This window comes from Fibroporia radiculosa, assembly GCF_000313525.1.
Source record: "Fibroporia radiculosa TFFH 294 genomic supercontigs, scaffold833, whole genome shotgun sequence".
In the NCBI taxonomy this organism is placed as follows: domain Eukaryota; kingdom Fungi; phylum Basidiomycota; class Agaricomycetes; order Polyporales; family Fibroporiaceae; genus Fibroporia; species Fibroporia radiculosa.
This window is the reverse complement of record NW_012133243.1, coordinates 32,122-48,949: the sequence shown is the minus strand read 5'-3', so window position 1 is coordinate 48,949 and position 16,828 is coordinate 32,122. Positions and strand designations below refer to the sequence as shown.

The following is a 16,828-nucleotide window of genomic DNA, read 5'->3' as shown; positions in this document are numbered from 1 at the left end:
CCCCCCCCCCACCACGACCGCCCAAGCTTCTTCTGCATATGCCATGACTCTGTCTTTATCACGTCACTTGTCCGTTGCATCGTCTCGGGCAGCCTTATTCGACGTATCCGCATATTTCCCTGCAGCGTATGAATATAGTTGCTATCAATGTCTAACCACTTCCCTCGGGCTGTTCACGGTTCCAAGTCTCGGGATCCCAAGTGCGAAATTGATGAATTCATCCGTTGACAAAATCTGTGTGTTGGTTTATGGGCGATGTACATAGAGAGATTCTAAAATGTACCGCGCTGAAGCAGCGTCATAACGGTAGCGGGCTAGGACCTCGTGTATCTTCGCCATGCTTGGTTGTTTCTGTTCGTTCGATGCGTACTCATTGTCATCATTGACAGACCCTGATTCTAAATTCTAAATTCTGAGTCTATTCGATTTTACATGAAGCACCTTTCCGGCAGCGGTATCAATAACCAAAGTGGTACACTTGCCAACTTATATGACCCGGTCTCATTGAATCCGCGGTGCCATGCTGACGCGGGTAAGGTATGTACTACTATAGCCTCACCAAATAATAATGGCCCGTCTCGTCCAATTATTCGTTGAAAAACACATAGGGCATTTGATGAGCGTTCGGGGAAAGGAAAACAGCGCTACCGGTGTTTCTATGGCATCTCTCGGCCTCAATCGCTCAACTTCGATTCTGAAGCTACGGGACCGCGTGCGCGCTGCGGTGTTCATGACCCTCGTGGGTAGGTCTACATATGTCGGGTCTTCATTCCGAAACTCAAGCGGTGCCGCTAATGAAAAATACGCTTCCGGTAACCGGACAGTCTTTTCATTCGCTGCATGCACCTGTGGACTCGTGTATAAAAGCTTGTCCACGGGCCAACAGACATGTGTTCCTTGCGACCCCACCTCATAGAAGGCTCTAGTCAGTGGCGCTCGTCATGGTGCTTGCTTGCTATCTTACCCTTACAGCGCTCTCTGCTCTGGTGCTTGGCAAGCCTTTGGCTCGCAGTTTACAGGTGCACGAATTCCAAGAGACGGTACCAACTGGCTATAAGCTTGTAGGACCCGCCTCTTCTGACAAAGTGCTAAGCCTCCGGATCGGCCTTGTTCAGAACAATGTCAACGGGCTTGTGGATGCACTCTACAATATTAGTGCGCCCACCAGTGTTGACTATGGTAAATATCTTTCTCAGGCTGAGGTAGGTGTCGTTATGTATGCTGCACGATGAGAGCGCTGATAGCATTAGTAGGTGAATGCATATATGGCGCCAACATCCGAAACCGTATCTGCCGTGAATTCCTGGCTTTCCGAGAATGGTCTCAACGCAACTGCTATTTCTTCCGCCGGCGACTGGCTTGCCATCAATGTCCCTGTGAGCATGGCCAACGATCTTTTAGGCGCCAACTTCTCCGTCTACCTCCAAACACGCACCGGGGAGCAGATTGTCAGAACTTTATCCTATTCCATTCCAACCGATTTGAATGGTCACATTGATTTTGTGCACCCGACCATTACGTGCGTATGCGAAGCTTTGCATATCGTCAGGACTAAATGGGTACCTCTCTCAGGTTTGCCGGTGGCTCTCGTTCCTCCCCCGTTGTTCAATATATAGGATCCGCGGATGCCATTCGTAATGCCTCACCTTCCGCCAATGTCACTGCGGCTTGTTACCTCGAGAATACTCCTGTGTCGGACCCATGGGTTTTCCCCACATGTATACAAGCCCTGTACGGTATACCTGCTACCCCAGCCACAGTGACATCAAATTATCTGGGAGTAGTCGAGTATGAAGGGAACTGGGCCAATCGGGATGACCTTAAGGTAAGCCAAGTCTCGTCTCGGCTGTGGTCCCTGCTCACGGACAAATTAGGCATTTTTGGGAGAGTTCCGGCCCGACATGAATTCGTCGACTACATACGCCTTTCAATCAATAGATAATGGAACCGATTCTCAAAATATCACAGAAGCAGGGGCAGAAGCGGTACGTATGTATCAAAATGTGGTAGTGCCTGCCGCTTCAGATCCTGTTTCCTGACCGAAGGTCCGTCACAGGACCTCGACATAGAATATACAGTTGGACTTGCAACGGGCGTTCCGGTCACCCTCATCTCGACAGGCGGTGAATTTCCGGGCGCGTTACTTGATGCAGCCGCTACCTTGCTCAATGAATCCTCCCCCCCGCAAGTGTTGTCCAGCAGCTGGGGCTATAATGAAGATCAAGTGTCAAAGAAATTCGCTTAGTGGGTCTACTGTGTTTGTTGTCAACACGTGCTGCATTGACTTGGGTTGCATAGCGCACTTTGCAACGCATATGCTGGTCTGGGTGCGCGAGGCGTCTCAATAATCTACTCCTCCGGCGATGGAGGCGTCTCAGGTAATCACTATCCTGAAGAGACATGCACAAGCTTTGTGCCTCAATTCCCGTCCGGATGCCCTTTGTCAGTTTTTTCTTGAACGGCCGGTGTCCGTGTTTTGACCTTGTACTTTAGTGTGACGTCCGTAGGTGCCACAACTGGACTACCAACGGAATCTGCTGCTTCGTTCACGAGTGGTGGCTTCTCCAACTACTGGAGCAGGCCAGCATACCAAGACACAGCGGTTACGGAGTATCTCTCGATCCTCGGTAGCAACAATACTGGTTTGTACAACGCTAGTGGGCGCGGTTTCCCCGACATCTCTGCCTATGGCGTCAACTTCGAAACCATCGGTATGGGTGACTTGCTCCTTGCCAGCGGGACGAGTTGCGCGGCACCCACGTTTGCCAGTATCGTGGCGCTACTCAATGATCGGCTTCTGGCCGCCGGAAAACCCGTTCTTGGATTCTTGAACCCGTTACTTTACTCAAAAGGCGTGTCGGGCTTCACTGATATACTAACGGGAAACAATCTAGCATGTGCCAATTACACGACTGGCTTTTACGCTACTCAGGGATGGGACCCTGTAAGTCTTGTCTAGACTGGAGGTTATATTCTGAATAGGTACTGACTCTGCGATACAAAGCTCACTGGGCTCGGCACGCCCATATTCCCGAACTTGCAGGAGATTCTAGGGCTCTGAGCTCTTCACAAGGTGCATAGCGTACGCGGCCTATTGGTGGGGAATAACATCATAATTATGTCTGAGCGTGCTGGGATCCTGAGCAGCATCCCTCGTGAGTCGAAGATGGACAAATTTGATAGTACATTTCGTGATCGTTATTTTAGTTATTGCACTGCACAAAACATTCCCTTATTTTCCACAGTTCACCGAACAGCCGGGTTGACGGCTGTGTAACCGCCGTCGACAACAATTTCCTGCCCGTTCGTGTAGCAACCCGCGGGCGAGACTAAGTAGATGACCGTCCCTGCGACCTCCTGCGGACTGTGTCCATTTACATTAGCTTGCAGTTTTGACATCGAAGCGGTAGGTATACATACGTTCCAGCTCTGCGCGCGGGAATAGGCACGATGGATTTTCCAATCTTGTCAACCTGGTCTGGCGGGATATGTGGATAAGTCATCTCGGACTCGTAAACACCTGGCGCGACGCTGGAGACCCGGACGGGTATCCTTTTGAGCGCCAGCTCGGTAGCAAACATCTTGGTCAAGTGGGTCGCAGCGGCTTTCGTAGCGTTGTATGCAAACTGAGAGAAATTTGTTGTTCATCAAATAACTAATATGGATCATAGCCACCTAAACGTATGCCGTACTCACCTGGTTCTGAGCCAGTTTATTCATTCCACTGAGACTGGTGACATTGATGACACACGATGTGTAATCAGGCACGTCACTACTACCCTTCGCAAGTAGCCCCAGGAAGGCAGTGGTCATGAAATATATCGAGAACGTGTTGATGCCGAATACATTCGACCAGTCTCCGAAAGATGCGCTATCAAATAGCGCACGGCCAAGCGTCTCTGGATTTTTATGTTCAGGCGCGGTGGTGTCATTCAAAAACGGGGTCAAAGGTCCCGATATTCCAGCGCTTGTGGTGGAACAGTCCGTTAGCAGAAGACTTGAAGGAAAGGGTTTGATGTCCTAACTTGTTAACTAGAATATGCAGTTTCCCATCCTTGGACGCGACAGCTCGCTGTCCAGCAAGAATGCTCTCCTTGTCAGTTACATCCATAGGTAGCCTGTGCCATAGGAAACAGTTAAACATCCCGGCGCAGTAACAATGCGCTATATAATTTCTGAAACAACTCACGGAATAACACTACCATTGCCCTTGTTCTCGCGCGCAAATTTGGCTGCGGTATTCTCCAAAACATCCTTGCGACGACCTGTAATGTATACTTTGGCGCCATTTACCGCGAGGCCTTCAGCGATCATCCATCCGATGCCGGTACCACCTCCACTGACGAGGGCGATACGGCCATTGAGATCGAATATTTTGTCCAGTCGCAAGCTTGAGGACATTTCTCTACTTCACTGACGCGATACAAGTCGACTGAAGCAGGCGTGGGCAAACAGCGAGCAGCATGGCTTTGATTCGGAGACGGAGGCGGCTTTCCTTGTCGTCCACGAGACAAGCTCGATTGGAATCATCCCGCGTCGCCATGATAGGCGCTTATCTACTGAGTATCGTCGGCGCTTACCAGGGCTAAATTGTATTTTGCAATTGTGTTCAGCCCACCTTGCAAAATAAACAGTACGCAGCCGGACATGTATGTTGCGGTCGTTTTCGTTATCGTTCTCCGTCCACAGGTCTTAATCCGCTAATTCGCCATGCTTTCGACAGAATCCCTAAGAGATTCAATCCACAGAAACCTCCTGCCATCTGCGTCGTCAGCGATCTGATTCTCTGTGAGATTCAGACGGATTGTCAGACCCTCTCGCCGGACCGAAAAATAGGTGATTTCATTACAAGAATCACATTGCATAGCGAGGAAATTCTCATTTAATAGTGATTCGTTCGACTCTTTCGGCTATCTTTCCCTGCCCTTTTTTCGTTTCTCACTGTGATCTGCCGCAGGTGCTCAACCTCATCATCGGACTGACGGGTTAACCGCCGTATATCCGCCATCTACGAGAATTTCCTGACCGGTTGTGTAACAGCCTGCGGGAGAGACAAAATAAATGACCGTGCCCGCAAGCTCCTGTGCCCTGTACGAAGCAAGATTAGTATTACACATCAACCGAGTGCATTGTACGAGCACACGCACGTTCCAGCCCTATTCTCTGGCGTCGGGACGATGGACTGTCCGTGTTTATTGACCATCTCTGGCGTAATGGCCGCATCGGTCATCTCCGACTCGAATACCCCAGGGGCAACGCTGCAGACCCGCACAGGAATCTTCTTCAGCGCGAGCTCCGTCGCCAGCATCTTTGTCAAATGTGTTACGGCGGCTTTGGTGGAATTATATGCAAACTGACGAGGAAGCGATCACTGGCGAATTGATTTAAAGGCATAAAAATCAAGATACATGACTTACCTTGTTCTGCGCAAGCTTCGTATTTCCACTGATGCTACCGATATTAATAACGGAGGACGTGTATCCCGGAACATCGTCGTTGCCTTTTGCTAGCAGGCCGAGGAAAGCGGTGGTCACAAAATAAATGGAAAAGACGTTGACGCTGAACACGTTGGACCAGTCAGCGAAAGCCGCACTGTCGAAGAGCGCACGACCGAGCGTCTCCGGACTCTTGTGCTCCGGCGTGTTCATATCATTCAGAAACGGTGTCATAGGCCCTGCAATCCCAGCGCTGCAGATACATCGATTGATGAGCCAGCGCCACATTGTATAATGGACTGGCGCCCATACTTGTTGACTAAAATATGCAGCTTTCCTTCTTTAGATGCAACTACTTCCTGTCCCGCCAGGATGCTAGCTTTGTCGGTAACATCCATGGGGAGGCTGCACGACATCAATAGGGTGGGTTAAGGGGTGAAATTTGGTCGACTCACGGAATCACGCTGCCATTTCCTTTGTTATCGCGCTCGAACTTGGCCGTGGCTTGTTCCAAGACATCCTTGCGTCGCCCGGTTATATAGACCCTAGCACCATTCACCGCGAGAGCCTCAGCAATCATCCATCCGATTCCAGTACCACCTCCAGTGACAAGGGCAATGCGGTCATTGAGATCAAAGAGCTTATCAAGGGATAGATTGTGTGACATTGGCCTGATCAAAGAGCAAGTACAATGATAAGTAGGCAGAGCATGTGGGGAGGTAGACATCACCATGTCCCCCTTTGCTGAGCAATATGCTGGGCATGAGCGTAATGGGCAGTGGGCACAAGCCTCACACACCGGGGTTCCATACTCAAACATGTCCGGTCTCGCACTCCGGCACTGTGGGATAATTTGTGGCATCGGATTGCGAGACCAGACATGTCTGGGTATGCAACCCACGATGTGTGTGGCCGCGAGCGATGCAGCATCAAACCAAGTCCCTTACTTATATGCAGCCTCCAGACCAACTGACTGATGAATCAGCGATGCAAGAATTCGATTATGTGCGGCTCAGCGACCATCGCACGGCCTCCCCCGAGCTTCCACGCACGATGTCTTTGGCTCCGTGACCAAATGTCCATCACCGCTACCTTCCGCTGACCTTGATCGTCGCTTTCCTCTCTAGCGACATTGTCCTCCTCTGCTAGCATCTGCGAAGTTCTAGATCCCTCTTGCGTATGCTATCTTTGGCATTTTCACATCGCAGCAAAGTCCCGGGACTCGACTTGAATGGTTGGATCAGGAACAGTGCTCGAACTTCACCCAAAGACCAGTCTTGGAAGAGTTTGGTATCAAGCAGGGCTCGAGTCTTCTTGATATTTCAGACAGCATCCCTGTGTACGGAAGTGTCGATGGACTTGAGCCGACTTACGATTCAAGTGCTGAATGTGGATCAGATGTGAGATCGGTGCGCGGTCATGTATTCTGGCCAATCTGTGACCTATCAGGTGAGAGCGGGAATCCCACATGACCATCTGTGACTTGCTATTATCTTCTCTCCTGTCTTGGCATCAACAATCATCCCCTACCTGTAGCAGACTACCATGAGTCAAATCTCAAGCAAGACATATCTTACAGGTTGTGGTAAGATGGCATTAATGGCATTGACCGGCCCTATGCCATAGCAAACCATTGGTCAGAGCTCCCCACTCTGCAGATGCAGCATTGAGGGAAGCCTAACCAATGGTTTGCCACTGGTGTAAGACCGGTAAGGACGCAGCGGCGCCGTCGCCGGCAGTGGCAGTCGTTTCGACTCTGTCGCAGCGGGGAACGGTCATGTGATTGGAGTATGTTCAGACGCGATTCATGTTGAATTGATTTTGTACGTGTCATACCGCAATCGTCCGCGGTCTCCAAAGCCTGTCTAGATCTGTCATAGAACGGGAACGACTTTCTTTCTCTTCAATAATTTCTGGTCCAATCCGGAGTGTTTTTTTTTTCGATGGTTCGTATTCACGTCACACCCCTAGCCTCTCCGTCCAGCAGCAAATATCGCAAAGAAACATTTGTAATAGAAATACCAGTGCGAAAGAAGATTAGAGCACACACGAAAGTTCTAGCTCAACACAAGTCCGTCGTGATCGATGGCCAAAAATTTACCGCCTCTCCCATCCTCGACGTCCTTTTTGAATTCATGGCCGAACGCCATCGTATTTTCAAGCGTCGGCTGGCACACGAGGATGCTCCCTGGACGGACGATCGGATACTTGCGGTGTATCCCTTCACGAATGTTTACCGCATTTACGATCGGGTCACGCAATACGTTCTGCGACATGTCATACGCGAGGGAGAGCAAGATCTGCACGAAGCCTGCTTCCGCGTCATGTTATTCCGCTCCTTCAACAAAGTCGAGACATGGAATCTTCTCAGGACTCATTTCGGCAAATTGACATGGCGCGAATTCGACGTTGGAGCGTACGAGAAGGTGCTCTGTTCTGCAGAGCAGGCCATTTACGGGCACGCATACATCATCCCCGCTCCAAAACTCGGGGTAACATCTAATGCGGGAAACCACTTGCGCCTCATTCAGTTGATGATGGAACAGAACGTTCCAGGTCAACTGAGGCGGTTTCGTCACCTGAAAGATGCGCACGGCTGGTTAAGCATTTTCCCCAGCATGGGTGACTTCACGAGTCTACAGTATGTCTCTCTCCAACAGTGTATCTGCATCGTTATAACCTCCACTGATCCCTCCAATCCCTCTCGCAGACTTTTGCTTGATTTAAACATGCTTCCTTTCTTCAATTTCAGCGAGAATGAATGGATAGCACTTGGGCCTGGATCCCTCGAGTGTATCCGTAAGATTTTCGGGCCGTCCATAAGGGGCCGCGAGTATTCTGCATTCAGATACATTCATTCCATTCAGCACGAGCAATTCGCGCGCTTGGGGATCCTTGCCAACCTGGTCCCCCGACTGTGTAAAAATTCCCAAAGTGGAGTGACTATGGTCGACCTGGAACATTCGCTCTGCGAATGTGAAAAGTACAGCAGGGCCCGCTTTCCCGAAATTACTGGGCGAAGGAAGAACGTCGCAAAATGCATTTGGCGGCCGTCGAAGAAGGGTGTCACTGCCGATCTTCCGGAGCACTGGGCACAGTCAAGAATAGCGAACGCTTCGGTGCATCTCACGAAACCTCCTCCAGTAAATGACGCGGCTGAGTATGAAGTATCACATATTGTGGCCGAGAAGTCTGGTCACCAAGGCCGGCCGCAGTACCTGGTTCGCTGGGTTGGGTACAGTCCTGAAGACGATACTTGGCAACGAGAAGCAGACTTAGTCGACGGAGCCGCCTGTGTACTGAAGACTTGGAAGGATATGAAGGATCGAATCTGGTCCGCCGTGTCGGAGTATCAAAAGATGGGCAGTAAAACTCGTAGGAATGGTGCCATTCTCGGAGTCGAGGAGAAGAAATTTCCATGGTAAACGTGGAAATTGATCTTTATCCTAGACTGCTCATCCTGTAGTTTACGTTACTTATATAATTGGTGGGACGGATTAGTTGTTCTTCTAGGAATTGGTCTTTCTTAGTGTAGAATACTTCTTAGATGCCATACTAACCGCATTATCATCGCGCATGTACTTGCTTGGGGGCAGCCAATCTATGTTTGTAACGTTGTCCTTGCCTCGGCGAGTTTGTACAGTTCTTTTCGTTCCGTGAGTCGAGCTTGGATACTCTCCTGAGGATTTATCTCAGACGCGCGCGTCGCGTTGATGTAGATCGCGAGTCGATCGCGTCTGGGGCACGTGGGCCGTGTCCGGCAACGATTTAGGGAAGTCGAGCGTCTTGTACTCGTCTCGTATGTGGCACTTCTGGGCCAGGTCATCCCATCTGCGGTAACTTCGCACTCGCTTTACATATGGACGCAGTAGAAAAGGCAAATGCAGATAGGCAGAAACGATGGTGCACATCCTCACTTCCCCTTTCGGGGTTGTACTAATATCGCCAAAGGGCCAAAGAACAGAAGATTGGCGAGGGTACCTATGCCGTGGTATACAGAGGTATGTGCTGAGCGCTGCATCATCTATCTGCCTCTTATAAGCTCTATGTAGCTCGTGAGATTGCCACAGGGCGAAGAGTGGCCATCAAGAAGATTAAAGTTGGCCAATTCAAGGACGGTCTTGACATGTCTGCTATCCGTGAAGTCAAGTATCTCCGGGAGCTTAAGCACCCGAATGTAATTGAGGTACGCTCAGGATATTACCCCTCTGCTTTAAGCTTACTGTGCACAGCTTCTGGACGTATTCTCCTCCAAAACTAATCTCAACCTTGTACTTGAATTCTTGGACACGGACTTGGAACTCGTCATCAAAGACAGGTCATTAGTCTTCCTTCCCGCGGACATCAAGAGCTGGATGGCCATGACCTTTCGCGGTCTGGAATTCTGTCATCGTAATTTTATTCTGCATCGAGTGCGTCACCAACGAGCTATATTTGTTTGTGGTAATACTTACTACGCAAACATAGGATTTGAAGCCGAACAACTTATTAATCGCTTCGGATGGGAAACTGAAGATAGCTGATTTTGGTCTCGCGCGCGACTTCGCCGACCCAGGATACAAAATGACTTGCCAAGTCATCACGCGGTATGTCTTTAATTTATTAGTCCTCATTCAAGTTTTGCTCATATCATGGTGCAGATGGTACCGTCCGCCTGAGCTTCTCTTCGGGTGCCGATATTACAGCACTGCCGTCGACATTTGGTCAGTTGGCTGTATTTTTGCCGAGCTCATGTTGCGCACACCCTACCTACCGGGTGAAAGCGACATGGACCAACTAAAGACCATCTTTCGCGCCTTGGGCACGCCCACGGAGGATGACTGGCCTGTAAGCGCTATCATTGGTTTCTTTCTGAGTCGGCAAACTCATTACTTTTGTAGGGACACACGAAACTACCAGACTATGTTCCACTTGGCCAATTTCCTCGAACACCACTAAGGGATCTATTCACCGCCGCCAGTGCTGACTGTCTCAATCTCCTGAGTAAATGCCTTATCTACGAGCCACGGCGACGCATCAGTACCAAGGATGTAGGTGTTGCCATATTCATGCCCAGTGCATTGTGTTAATTTGTTTCAATTACAGGCCCTCAATCATCCTTATTTCTTCGCCCTCCCATACCCTTCTCACCCTTCCAAACTTCCAAAGCCTGCCGCGAAAGCCAACTCGTCGCATCCTCTCGACGAAGTCGACGGCAACGTTGACCTAAGTGGTCTTGGGCCCGGCGTCAAAGCGAACCCTCCGAATAAACTCAAGCGCAAAGTGTCATCAGATGAGCTCGGTAGCAGGTCAATTGCACGACGACTCGACTTCACGCAGCATCGATGATCCCAGGTCCAGAGGTGACCACAAAAGCAGGCGGCACATTAGCCATACGCCCCGCCTTGTCTCTGGATCCAGCGGCAGTAACCTACTGTAACATACACCTAATATCTACGAGTATGTAAAAAAAATTGTAAAACTAGAAGATGTAACCCAATTTGTATGGCTCAAGGGCCAACGACGAAAAGCATAACAGATACGAGATGAACAGAGCGACAATTTGAAAGAGCATCAGCGCGGGGAATCACACACTGTGCACTTGTCCGTCGCGGTAGCTGGATTGGTCAACATACACGTCTTGCATGTCCAAGTTCCTCCAGCCGGTTTCGTAGGCTGCTTGAACCCGGCCGCGGCAAAATCGAATCCTTGAACGGGTGCTGCCTTTAATTTATCCGGACGCGGGGCCTCGCAAACGGTACATTTCTCCGTGACACTCGCGGCGTTCTGGAGCATACAACTATTGCATGTCCAACTGCCCTCGGTTGCCTTCGCAGGTTGCTTCATCCCCGCAGCTGCCCAGTTGAAGCCCGCAGGCTGTGCAGGCGCAATGATAGCTACGGCGGGCTTGACCGTAAACGTTAGATCGAATCTGGGTAAGGAAGAGGCCGGCGATGCAATTGCTTGTTTGCGAGCCTTCAACGAGCTCGGTCCTGCCCCAGGAGAGGAAGTCGGGAGCGAGAACGAGTACTGCGGCAGTTCATTTGCGTCCTTCGAAAGGGCAATAGCTTTCGCATTCTGTGGCACAACCTGGGCATTTGGCGGGATGGTCGGGTTGGGATCGGAGGCCTTCGATATCGGTGCACCAAATGAAGGCGAAGTAGATATAGCGGGCGCAGCAGGAGATGCTTCACTGGAAACAGGAGGAGTAGCGGGAGAATGGGACATTGCACCATCTTCCTTCTCCTGCTCTTCCTTCTCGACCTGTATGCTGTAACGCAATTTAGAAGGCGCCCGTGGTGCGGAGGATTTTAATGCACCGAAGCCAACACGTTGCGCGGTGCCTGTCGATGATACAGGAGCAAACGGGTTAGTGAACATCGAGGGGCCCGTAGGGGAGGTACTCCGACTTCGCGGTTCTTTTGATGCTCCATCATCAGATGGCTCGATAACCTCGAAAGGCAATGAAGATGAAGTCGGCGTCGCATTGGACATTTCTGCGTCACCAACTTCTTCGACTACAATGCTGGACAGGCCACTGGGCTTTTTAGCCGTAGACGTGGCAGTGGTCTTCTGCTTCTTCGGGGGAGATCCACTTTCCTCATCACTGACCTCTTCAACTATTGCCGAAGGTTTAGAGGGGCGGATCGGCACACTACTGTTAGTACCATGGCTGGTCGGGGGTTGACGAGCTGATGCCGATATAGGAACGGTAGTAGAATTCACTTTGGCATTTTGGAAACCGGGAGGAGGTCGTGCTCGCTTACTTCCCTGCACAACGATCGTCAGTAAGCTATATCCACCATCACAAAATAGACATACCTTTGGTACCGTAGCTTCGATAATCTTCTGGGGGCTCAACTTGGTGTCTACCTCCACCGGAGCAGCAGGTTTCGAGACCTCCACCGCAGGCTTAGTCGCTGTGGAAGTCTTGGGTCTCTTCATCTGAGCCTTTCTAGCAGCAGGTCGCGGTAGTGGATTCGCTGCCTGGTATGGGTTGACAATATCTGGCTTCTTCTGAGGTGAAACCTCTTTGATTAGCTCGGCCATGTAACTGGCCGCACGAGTTGGCTTTGACGTTTGTGGAGGTGAAGGCTGTGGAGGAGACGAAGGAGACGAAGGCTCGGATCGCCCCCATGCTTGACGAAGAGGCGAAGGTACCGTAGGCGTCGTCGCTCCGATCGAGCGAGCGCGGGGAGTGGACGGTGGTGCACCGGTTGTCCTAGGCAGGCCATTCATGCCTGAGCCAGTACTTGAAGTGGCGGGGCTAGAAATAGACTGTGATGTTAACCCATTCGCTGTAGAAGTCGCTCGTGGTGCGGAAGAAGGGACATTCTGAATAATAACCGTGTCTGCATCTGGTGCAACTCGTCTTCGTTTTCCGTCGGTCTTTGGCTTCTCCGGTAACAGCTTAATGCTCGACGACCTAGAGGTGGGTACTCCAAAACTTGGAGACTGATAGCGATTTCGAGGTCGCGCACTCCCTGCGCCGTGCAGCACATATGACCCGTTAGGATTTCTTGACAGCATCTTTCGTTTAACTTGAGCGTTGGACCCTCTGGACGTTGTCCCAACAGGTTCTGGGCTTAGAGAGGTGGAGAAACGGAATGGGACAGCTGGTTCGGGATCTAGGGTTGAAGTGAATACGCCAGTGATGATGTTATTACATGGAAAACAAACCGTCTACGAGTCTGGCCATTATTGCAGTGATGCCTGCATATTCGGTAGAGGTTATTCGTCCACTTCCCCTTTGAGTTAAAAAGTTTACAATTGGTGTAATGTCTGTCGTTTCCGAGTTTACAGCATTAAGCAGATCTCTATCAATTGCGCCATATGCCTCTGGGCCTTGCTGCTGTACCGCTTGAGCAGCCGGAGCTGGTGCTTGTGCCGGCGCCTGTGCTGGTAGTGGAGCAGGCTGTGGTAGGGGTGCAGGTTGTGGTAGAGCAGGCTGGGGCTGAACTACCTGAGGATGCTGAGCAGGTATAAGTGGCTGCTGGAGAAATGGGACCTGCTGGGGAGTGAGTGGTGGCGGGGCAGCAGGCAAAGAGTATTCAGGTACCTGCAACATCGGCAGCGCACGAAAAGCGTACGGGGAAATATTCTCCATCTACGGGGAATATCGTTGGGCCATATAATTTAGCTGATCCGAAAGCGACACGAACCTCGTTTCCCCGGGCTGCAAGAATGTCGCCCGCGTTATTCTGCCGATGTGAACTCGACAGGACGCGCAGTGGGTTTAACATCCCGAGTATAGTCCTCAAACTCCATGATTCCTATAAGCAATAATTGATCAGAAACAGGAACCTGCATACAATACAAGGCCCACATATGCGGTACGCACCGATTGCTGTTGAGGTCTACGAAGGTAGGGCGAGGCAGCACGATTGCGTGCCTCTCTCCGAGAGTTGGAAGAAAAGGTACGCGAAACACCGCTCATTGTCTGGGATGAGGAGGGGGAGGGAGACGAGCGTGTGGAGACGTTGTGGCCGGTTGAGCATGCAGCAGCGTGCAACTCGCGTCTACCACCCGGCCCTAAACACGTCACGCGCCCGCGTCAGGCGGCTCGCGTAGCGCCCACACACACGCCTTGCTCATCGTTGTCCTCGCCGTCGCCACCGCCGAGGTCATCGCCTGCAACAATGCCCCAGAAAGTTGTCGAAACCCCCTTCCCTCTCATTGATGCAGACCCCCATGCTTCTCGCGTGATTCGCTATATGCGCCCATCCGACCTTGGTGTTTGGGCCGCTGCAACTGGTGCATTCCCTGCAGCACTATACTTCTGGGGTACGTTCTGCTAGTGAGCACATGTAGAATCTGAATCATACCTTGACTGTACTGTATAGACATGGCAGATTCGTCCAAATTCAAGCTCCGGACTCAGCTCCGTCTCGGTGGGCTGCTTGGCTTTGTTGGAGGGTTCCTCCTCGCATACCAACGGTCAAGCTGTAAGCTTATCACTACTCTGCTATATAACTTTTCTAATTTGTGGTGTTAGTCCGTTTCTGGGGCTGGTCAGAGAATCAACGAGAGGAGAGGGCTGACCAGGAGGAAATGAGTTGGCGCGCACAGCAGGGTTTGCCGTTATACGGCGAGTCTGCACAGCCTGAGTGGATTCAGGGCTCAGCATACCGCAACTCGGTATTCTCCCAGTTGAAATTTGGTGCGCCCATTCGCGAGTATGAATAGGTACTTGCTAATGACGTCCCGCAGCCGCTTTCCCAATGTTTGTTTCATTCCTCTATAGACCGGTTCGTGCTGATAATTACTCTGGACAGGTTTAACCTCGTCAATCACCCATACCATGGCACGGATCCTGAGAAGTACAAGTCGAAGGCAGATTCATCATAGACGTATGAATTGATATTTTACGTTCCTTGACAATCTATTGCGTATCTCTGCCGAAATAGTTTCTAAAGGTGACGGAAATGAATAGGTCTACTAATCTGCTAGCCGTTCATTTGACCTATATTGCTTAAGCAATGACCAATCATTGCCCCCAGAGGTATTCGACAGTTATGAACGCAAAGGCAAATGTCAAACACGCCCTCTCTTCCTCCGTCTCCCCGAGTCGTCTGCCTCAGGGTCCCCCATTTCCTGTTCTGGGGTTTTCTGCTTTCCTTCTTCTACCATTTGTTTTACAACCTTTTCCCACATGACATCATTAATACCTTTTGCCTTCCCGAGCTGCTCCCGCAACTTCGAAACCTCGCTCTCTAACTCCACAACGCGCGACTGCAACGATACGCCCACTGACCCTTTGTCCGTCTCTGACCGCACAAAGAACGCGTGATCGTGATTCAACTCGTCCGCTGGATATGAGAAGAATACCTCTGTGTCTGCCTGAATAACCAACGACGGCAATCCGATATAATGAGAAGATGAGGTATAGTAGAAGATGAAAAACCTACGGGATCCCTCGAATGTAGCATTATGGAGACCTCATGCGCGTCGCGGGCCTTTGCATCTCGTATTCGCTGAAAAGGTACAACCGGACGACCTGGTAGCTCTTTTGTTTCCGTACCAACTGTCAGGCTCAAAGTCGCATGTCCGACTAGGTCAGGTGGGCGGAGCATGGTCGCTAGGTGCGTAATGAGGAGTCCTTTGTGCGTCGACACCGTGCGCAGTAATTGGTGCGATGCGATGTCATAGATTTGGATGAGGCCTGTCTCCGTCCCAACAAGTAAGAGCGAGGAGGTTAGAGAAATGGTGATGGCTGAAACTGGGTCTCTATAGATAATTAAACAAATGAGTTTATGCCTTATTCGAAAGCACTCACCCAGTCGAGATAAGCCTTTTTTTCGCAGTCCTTGTATCTTGTATGTCAATTCGGACGACATCGTTCATCCCTGCACCACCAACTGCTTCCAAGGCGGCGCTGCCAAACTTGTCTTCCCGCTGACGGAACATATTGACCTGGTGGATTGAGCCATCTGCGGAGGCGGCGAAAAATAATCGTTCTGTGATGTCCCATGCCAGACACGACACCGGTTTTGGAAAATAAAACGTCGTGAGCAGAGACTTGGAGGATAAGTCCCACAGCTAGATATACATGTCAGAAACGAAAACATCATTGGACACACTGTGTGTTCACCTTAACAGAATGATCAAGGGACGAAGTGAGGGCACGGCACAAGGGAAAGGGGCCTACACCGCATACAATATCGGTTACAGGTAGAGTATGGTCGGAGAATGTGCAATAAGGTGTTGGCAGCTCATTCTGTAAGTCGTCGTCCAACAATCTGTTTAGATCTGATCGGACAGTGACTACCACAGACAAGAAATGAAGCTGACCTTGAAACAGACCAGACGCTAACCCCTGAGTCTTCGCTACCAGTCAATAAAGCTGAGCCATCCTGTGTAAACCGCAGGACGTTGACCTGACGGTAGTGCGCATCCCATGCATTGTGCATTATCCCAGAAGCAATCTACTGCAAGAGAGTTATTCGCTAGGCACTTATAGACGGCAGAGACTTGAGCTTGCCTCCCATAAATACACTCGACCTTGCGATGTGCCCCCTGCGCAGAAAGTCCCAGTGGGATCCACAGCGATGGTGGTGAGTTTTTCGGGAAGCACAATCTTCAGCGCAAGTTGATCCTAAGAATATTATGGGTTGAGTGCAATCAAGGATTGCACATGTCGTTCGTGCGCAACTGCATACCTTATGGAAATAATATGTGTTCAGGATCGACTTATCCGGTTGAGCAGCGAGCATGTAACCGCCTTGGCCATTGCGTGTCTGGACGATAGCGGTGCATCTTGTTCCGGCAGAAGTTTGTTTAAAAGACGCAAGAGACGTTCCAGTCTGTATGTCATGTAGGGAAATGGACCCTGAGCCTGCAGTAGGTGATGAAGGCGCTGTCGCGCATAAGATGCACTCATGTAGCTGCATAAGTCTCCTTGATTCCAGGCGTCA

At 50.6% G+C, this 16,828-nt stretch overlaps 8 protein-coding genes across 8 annotated transcripts; 4 read left to right on the top strand and 4 right to left on the bottom strand.

Moving 5' to 3' along the window:
- Positions 1-941: 941 nt before the first annotated feature.
- FIBRA_01704 (uncharacterized protein) lies at positions 942-3,061 on the top strand (the record flags this gene model as incomplete). Its single annotated transcript, XM_012323576.1, has 8 exons — positions 942-1,202; positions 1,254-1,519; positions 1,573-1,825; positions 1,875-1,985; positions 2,057-2,244; positions 2,299-2,442; positions 2,494-2,944; positions 3,005-3,061. The coding sequence occupies 8 exons, from the start codon at positions 942-944 to the stop codon at positions 3,059-3,061; spliced, it is 1,731 nt and encodes a 576-aa protein (XP_012178966.1).
- A 185-nt stretch (positions 3,062-3,246) lies between these two features.
- FIBRA_01703 (uncharacterized protein) lies at positions 3,247-4,401 on the bottom strand (the record flags this gene model as incomplete). The annotated part of the gene is made up of 5 exons (XM_012323575.1): positions 3,247-3,364; positions 3,421-3,626; positions 3,697-3,967; positions 4,026-4,118; positions 4,190-4,401. The coding sequence occupies 5 exons, from the start codon at positions 4,399-4,401 to the stop codon at positions 3,247-3,249; spliced, it is 900 nt and encodes a 299-aa protein (XP_012178965.1).
- A 569-nt stretch (positions 4,402-4,970) lies between these two features.
- FIBRA_01702 (uncharacterized protein) lies at positions 4,971-6,102 on the bottom strand (the record flags this gene model as incomplete). Its single annotated transcript, XM_012323574.1, has 5 exons — positions 4,971-5,088; positions 5,148-5,353; positions 5,418-5,688; positions 5,748-5,840; positions 5,891-6,102. 5 exons carry the CDS (start codon positions 6,100-6,102, stop codon positions 4,971-4,973), a joined length of 900 nt encoding a protein of 299 aa, XP_012178964.1.
- Positions 6,103-7,378: 1,276 nt separating this feature from the next.
- On the top strand, positions 7,379-8,860 carry FIBRA_01701 (uncharacterized protein; the record flags this gene model as incomplete). The annotated part of the gene is made up of 1 exon (XM_012323573.1): positions 7,379-8,860. The coding sequence occupies one exon, from the start codon at positions 7,379-7,381 to the stop codon at positions 8,858-8,860; it is 1,482 nt and encodes a 493-aa protein (XP_012178963.1).
- Positions 8,861-9,294: 434 nt separating this feature from the next.
- On the top strand, positions 9,295-10,763 carry FIBRA_01700 (uncharacterized protein; the record flags this gene model as incomplete). The annotated part of the gene is made up of 8 exons (XM_012323572.1): positions 9,295-9,338; positions 9,387-9,436; positions 9,488-9,621; positions 9,668-9,847; positions 9,903-10,021; positions 10,076-10,262; positions 10,316-10,465; positions 10,521-10,763. The coding sequence occupies 8 exons, from the start codon at positions 9,295-9,297 to the stop codon at positions 10,761-10,763; spliced, it is 1,107 nt and encodes a 368-aa protein (XP_012178962.1).
- Positions 10,764-10,988: 225 nt separating this feature from the next.
- FIBRA_01699 (uncharacterized protein) lies at positions 10,989-13,851 on the bottom strand (the record flags this gene model as incomplete). The annotated part of the gene is made up of 5 exons (XM_012323571.1): positions 10,989-12,185; positions 12,237-13,042; positions 13,095-13,521; positions 13,577-13,687; positions 13,756-13,851. The coding sequence occupies 5 exons, from the start codon at positions 13,849-13,851 to the stop codon at positions 10,989-10,991; spliced, it is 2,637 nt and encodes an 878-aa protein (XP_012178961.1).
- A 202-nt stretch (positions 13,852-14,053) lies between these two features.
- FIBRA_01698 (uncharacterized protein) lies at positions 14,054-14,762 on the top strand (the record flags this gene model as incomplete). The annotated part of the gene is made up of 5 exons (XM_012323570.1): positions 14,054-14,198; positions 14,258-14,359; positions 14,410-14,574; positions 14,625-14,637; positions 14,690-14,762. The coding sequence occupies 5 exons, from the start codon at positions 14,054-14,056 to the stop codon at positions 14,760-14,762; spliced, it is 498 nt and encodes a 165-aa protein (XP_012178960.1).
- A 186-nt stretch (positions 14,763-14,948) lies between these two features.
- Positions 14,949-16,324, bottom strand: FIBRA_01697 (uncharacterized protein; the record flags this gene model as incomplete). Its single annotated transcript, XM_012323569.1, has 5 exons — positions 14,949-15,254; positions 15,323-15,641; positions 15,691-15,953; positions 16,006-16,153; positions 16,206-16,324. The coding sequence occupies 5 exons, from the start codon at positions 16,322-16,324 to the stop codon at positions 14,949-14,951; spliced, it is 1,155 nt and encodes a 384-aa protein (XP_012178959.1).
- Positions 16,325-16,828: the final 504 nt, after the last annotated feature.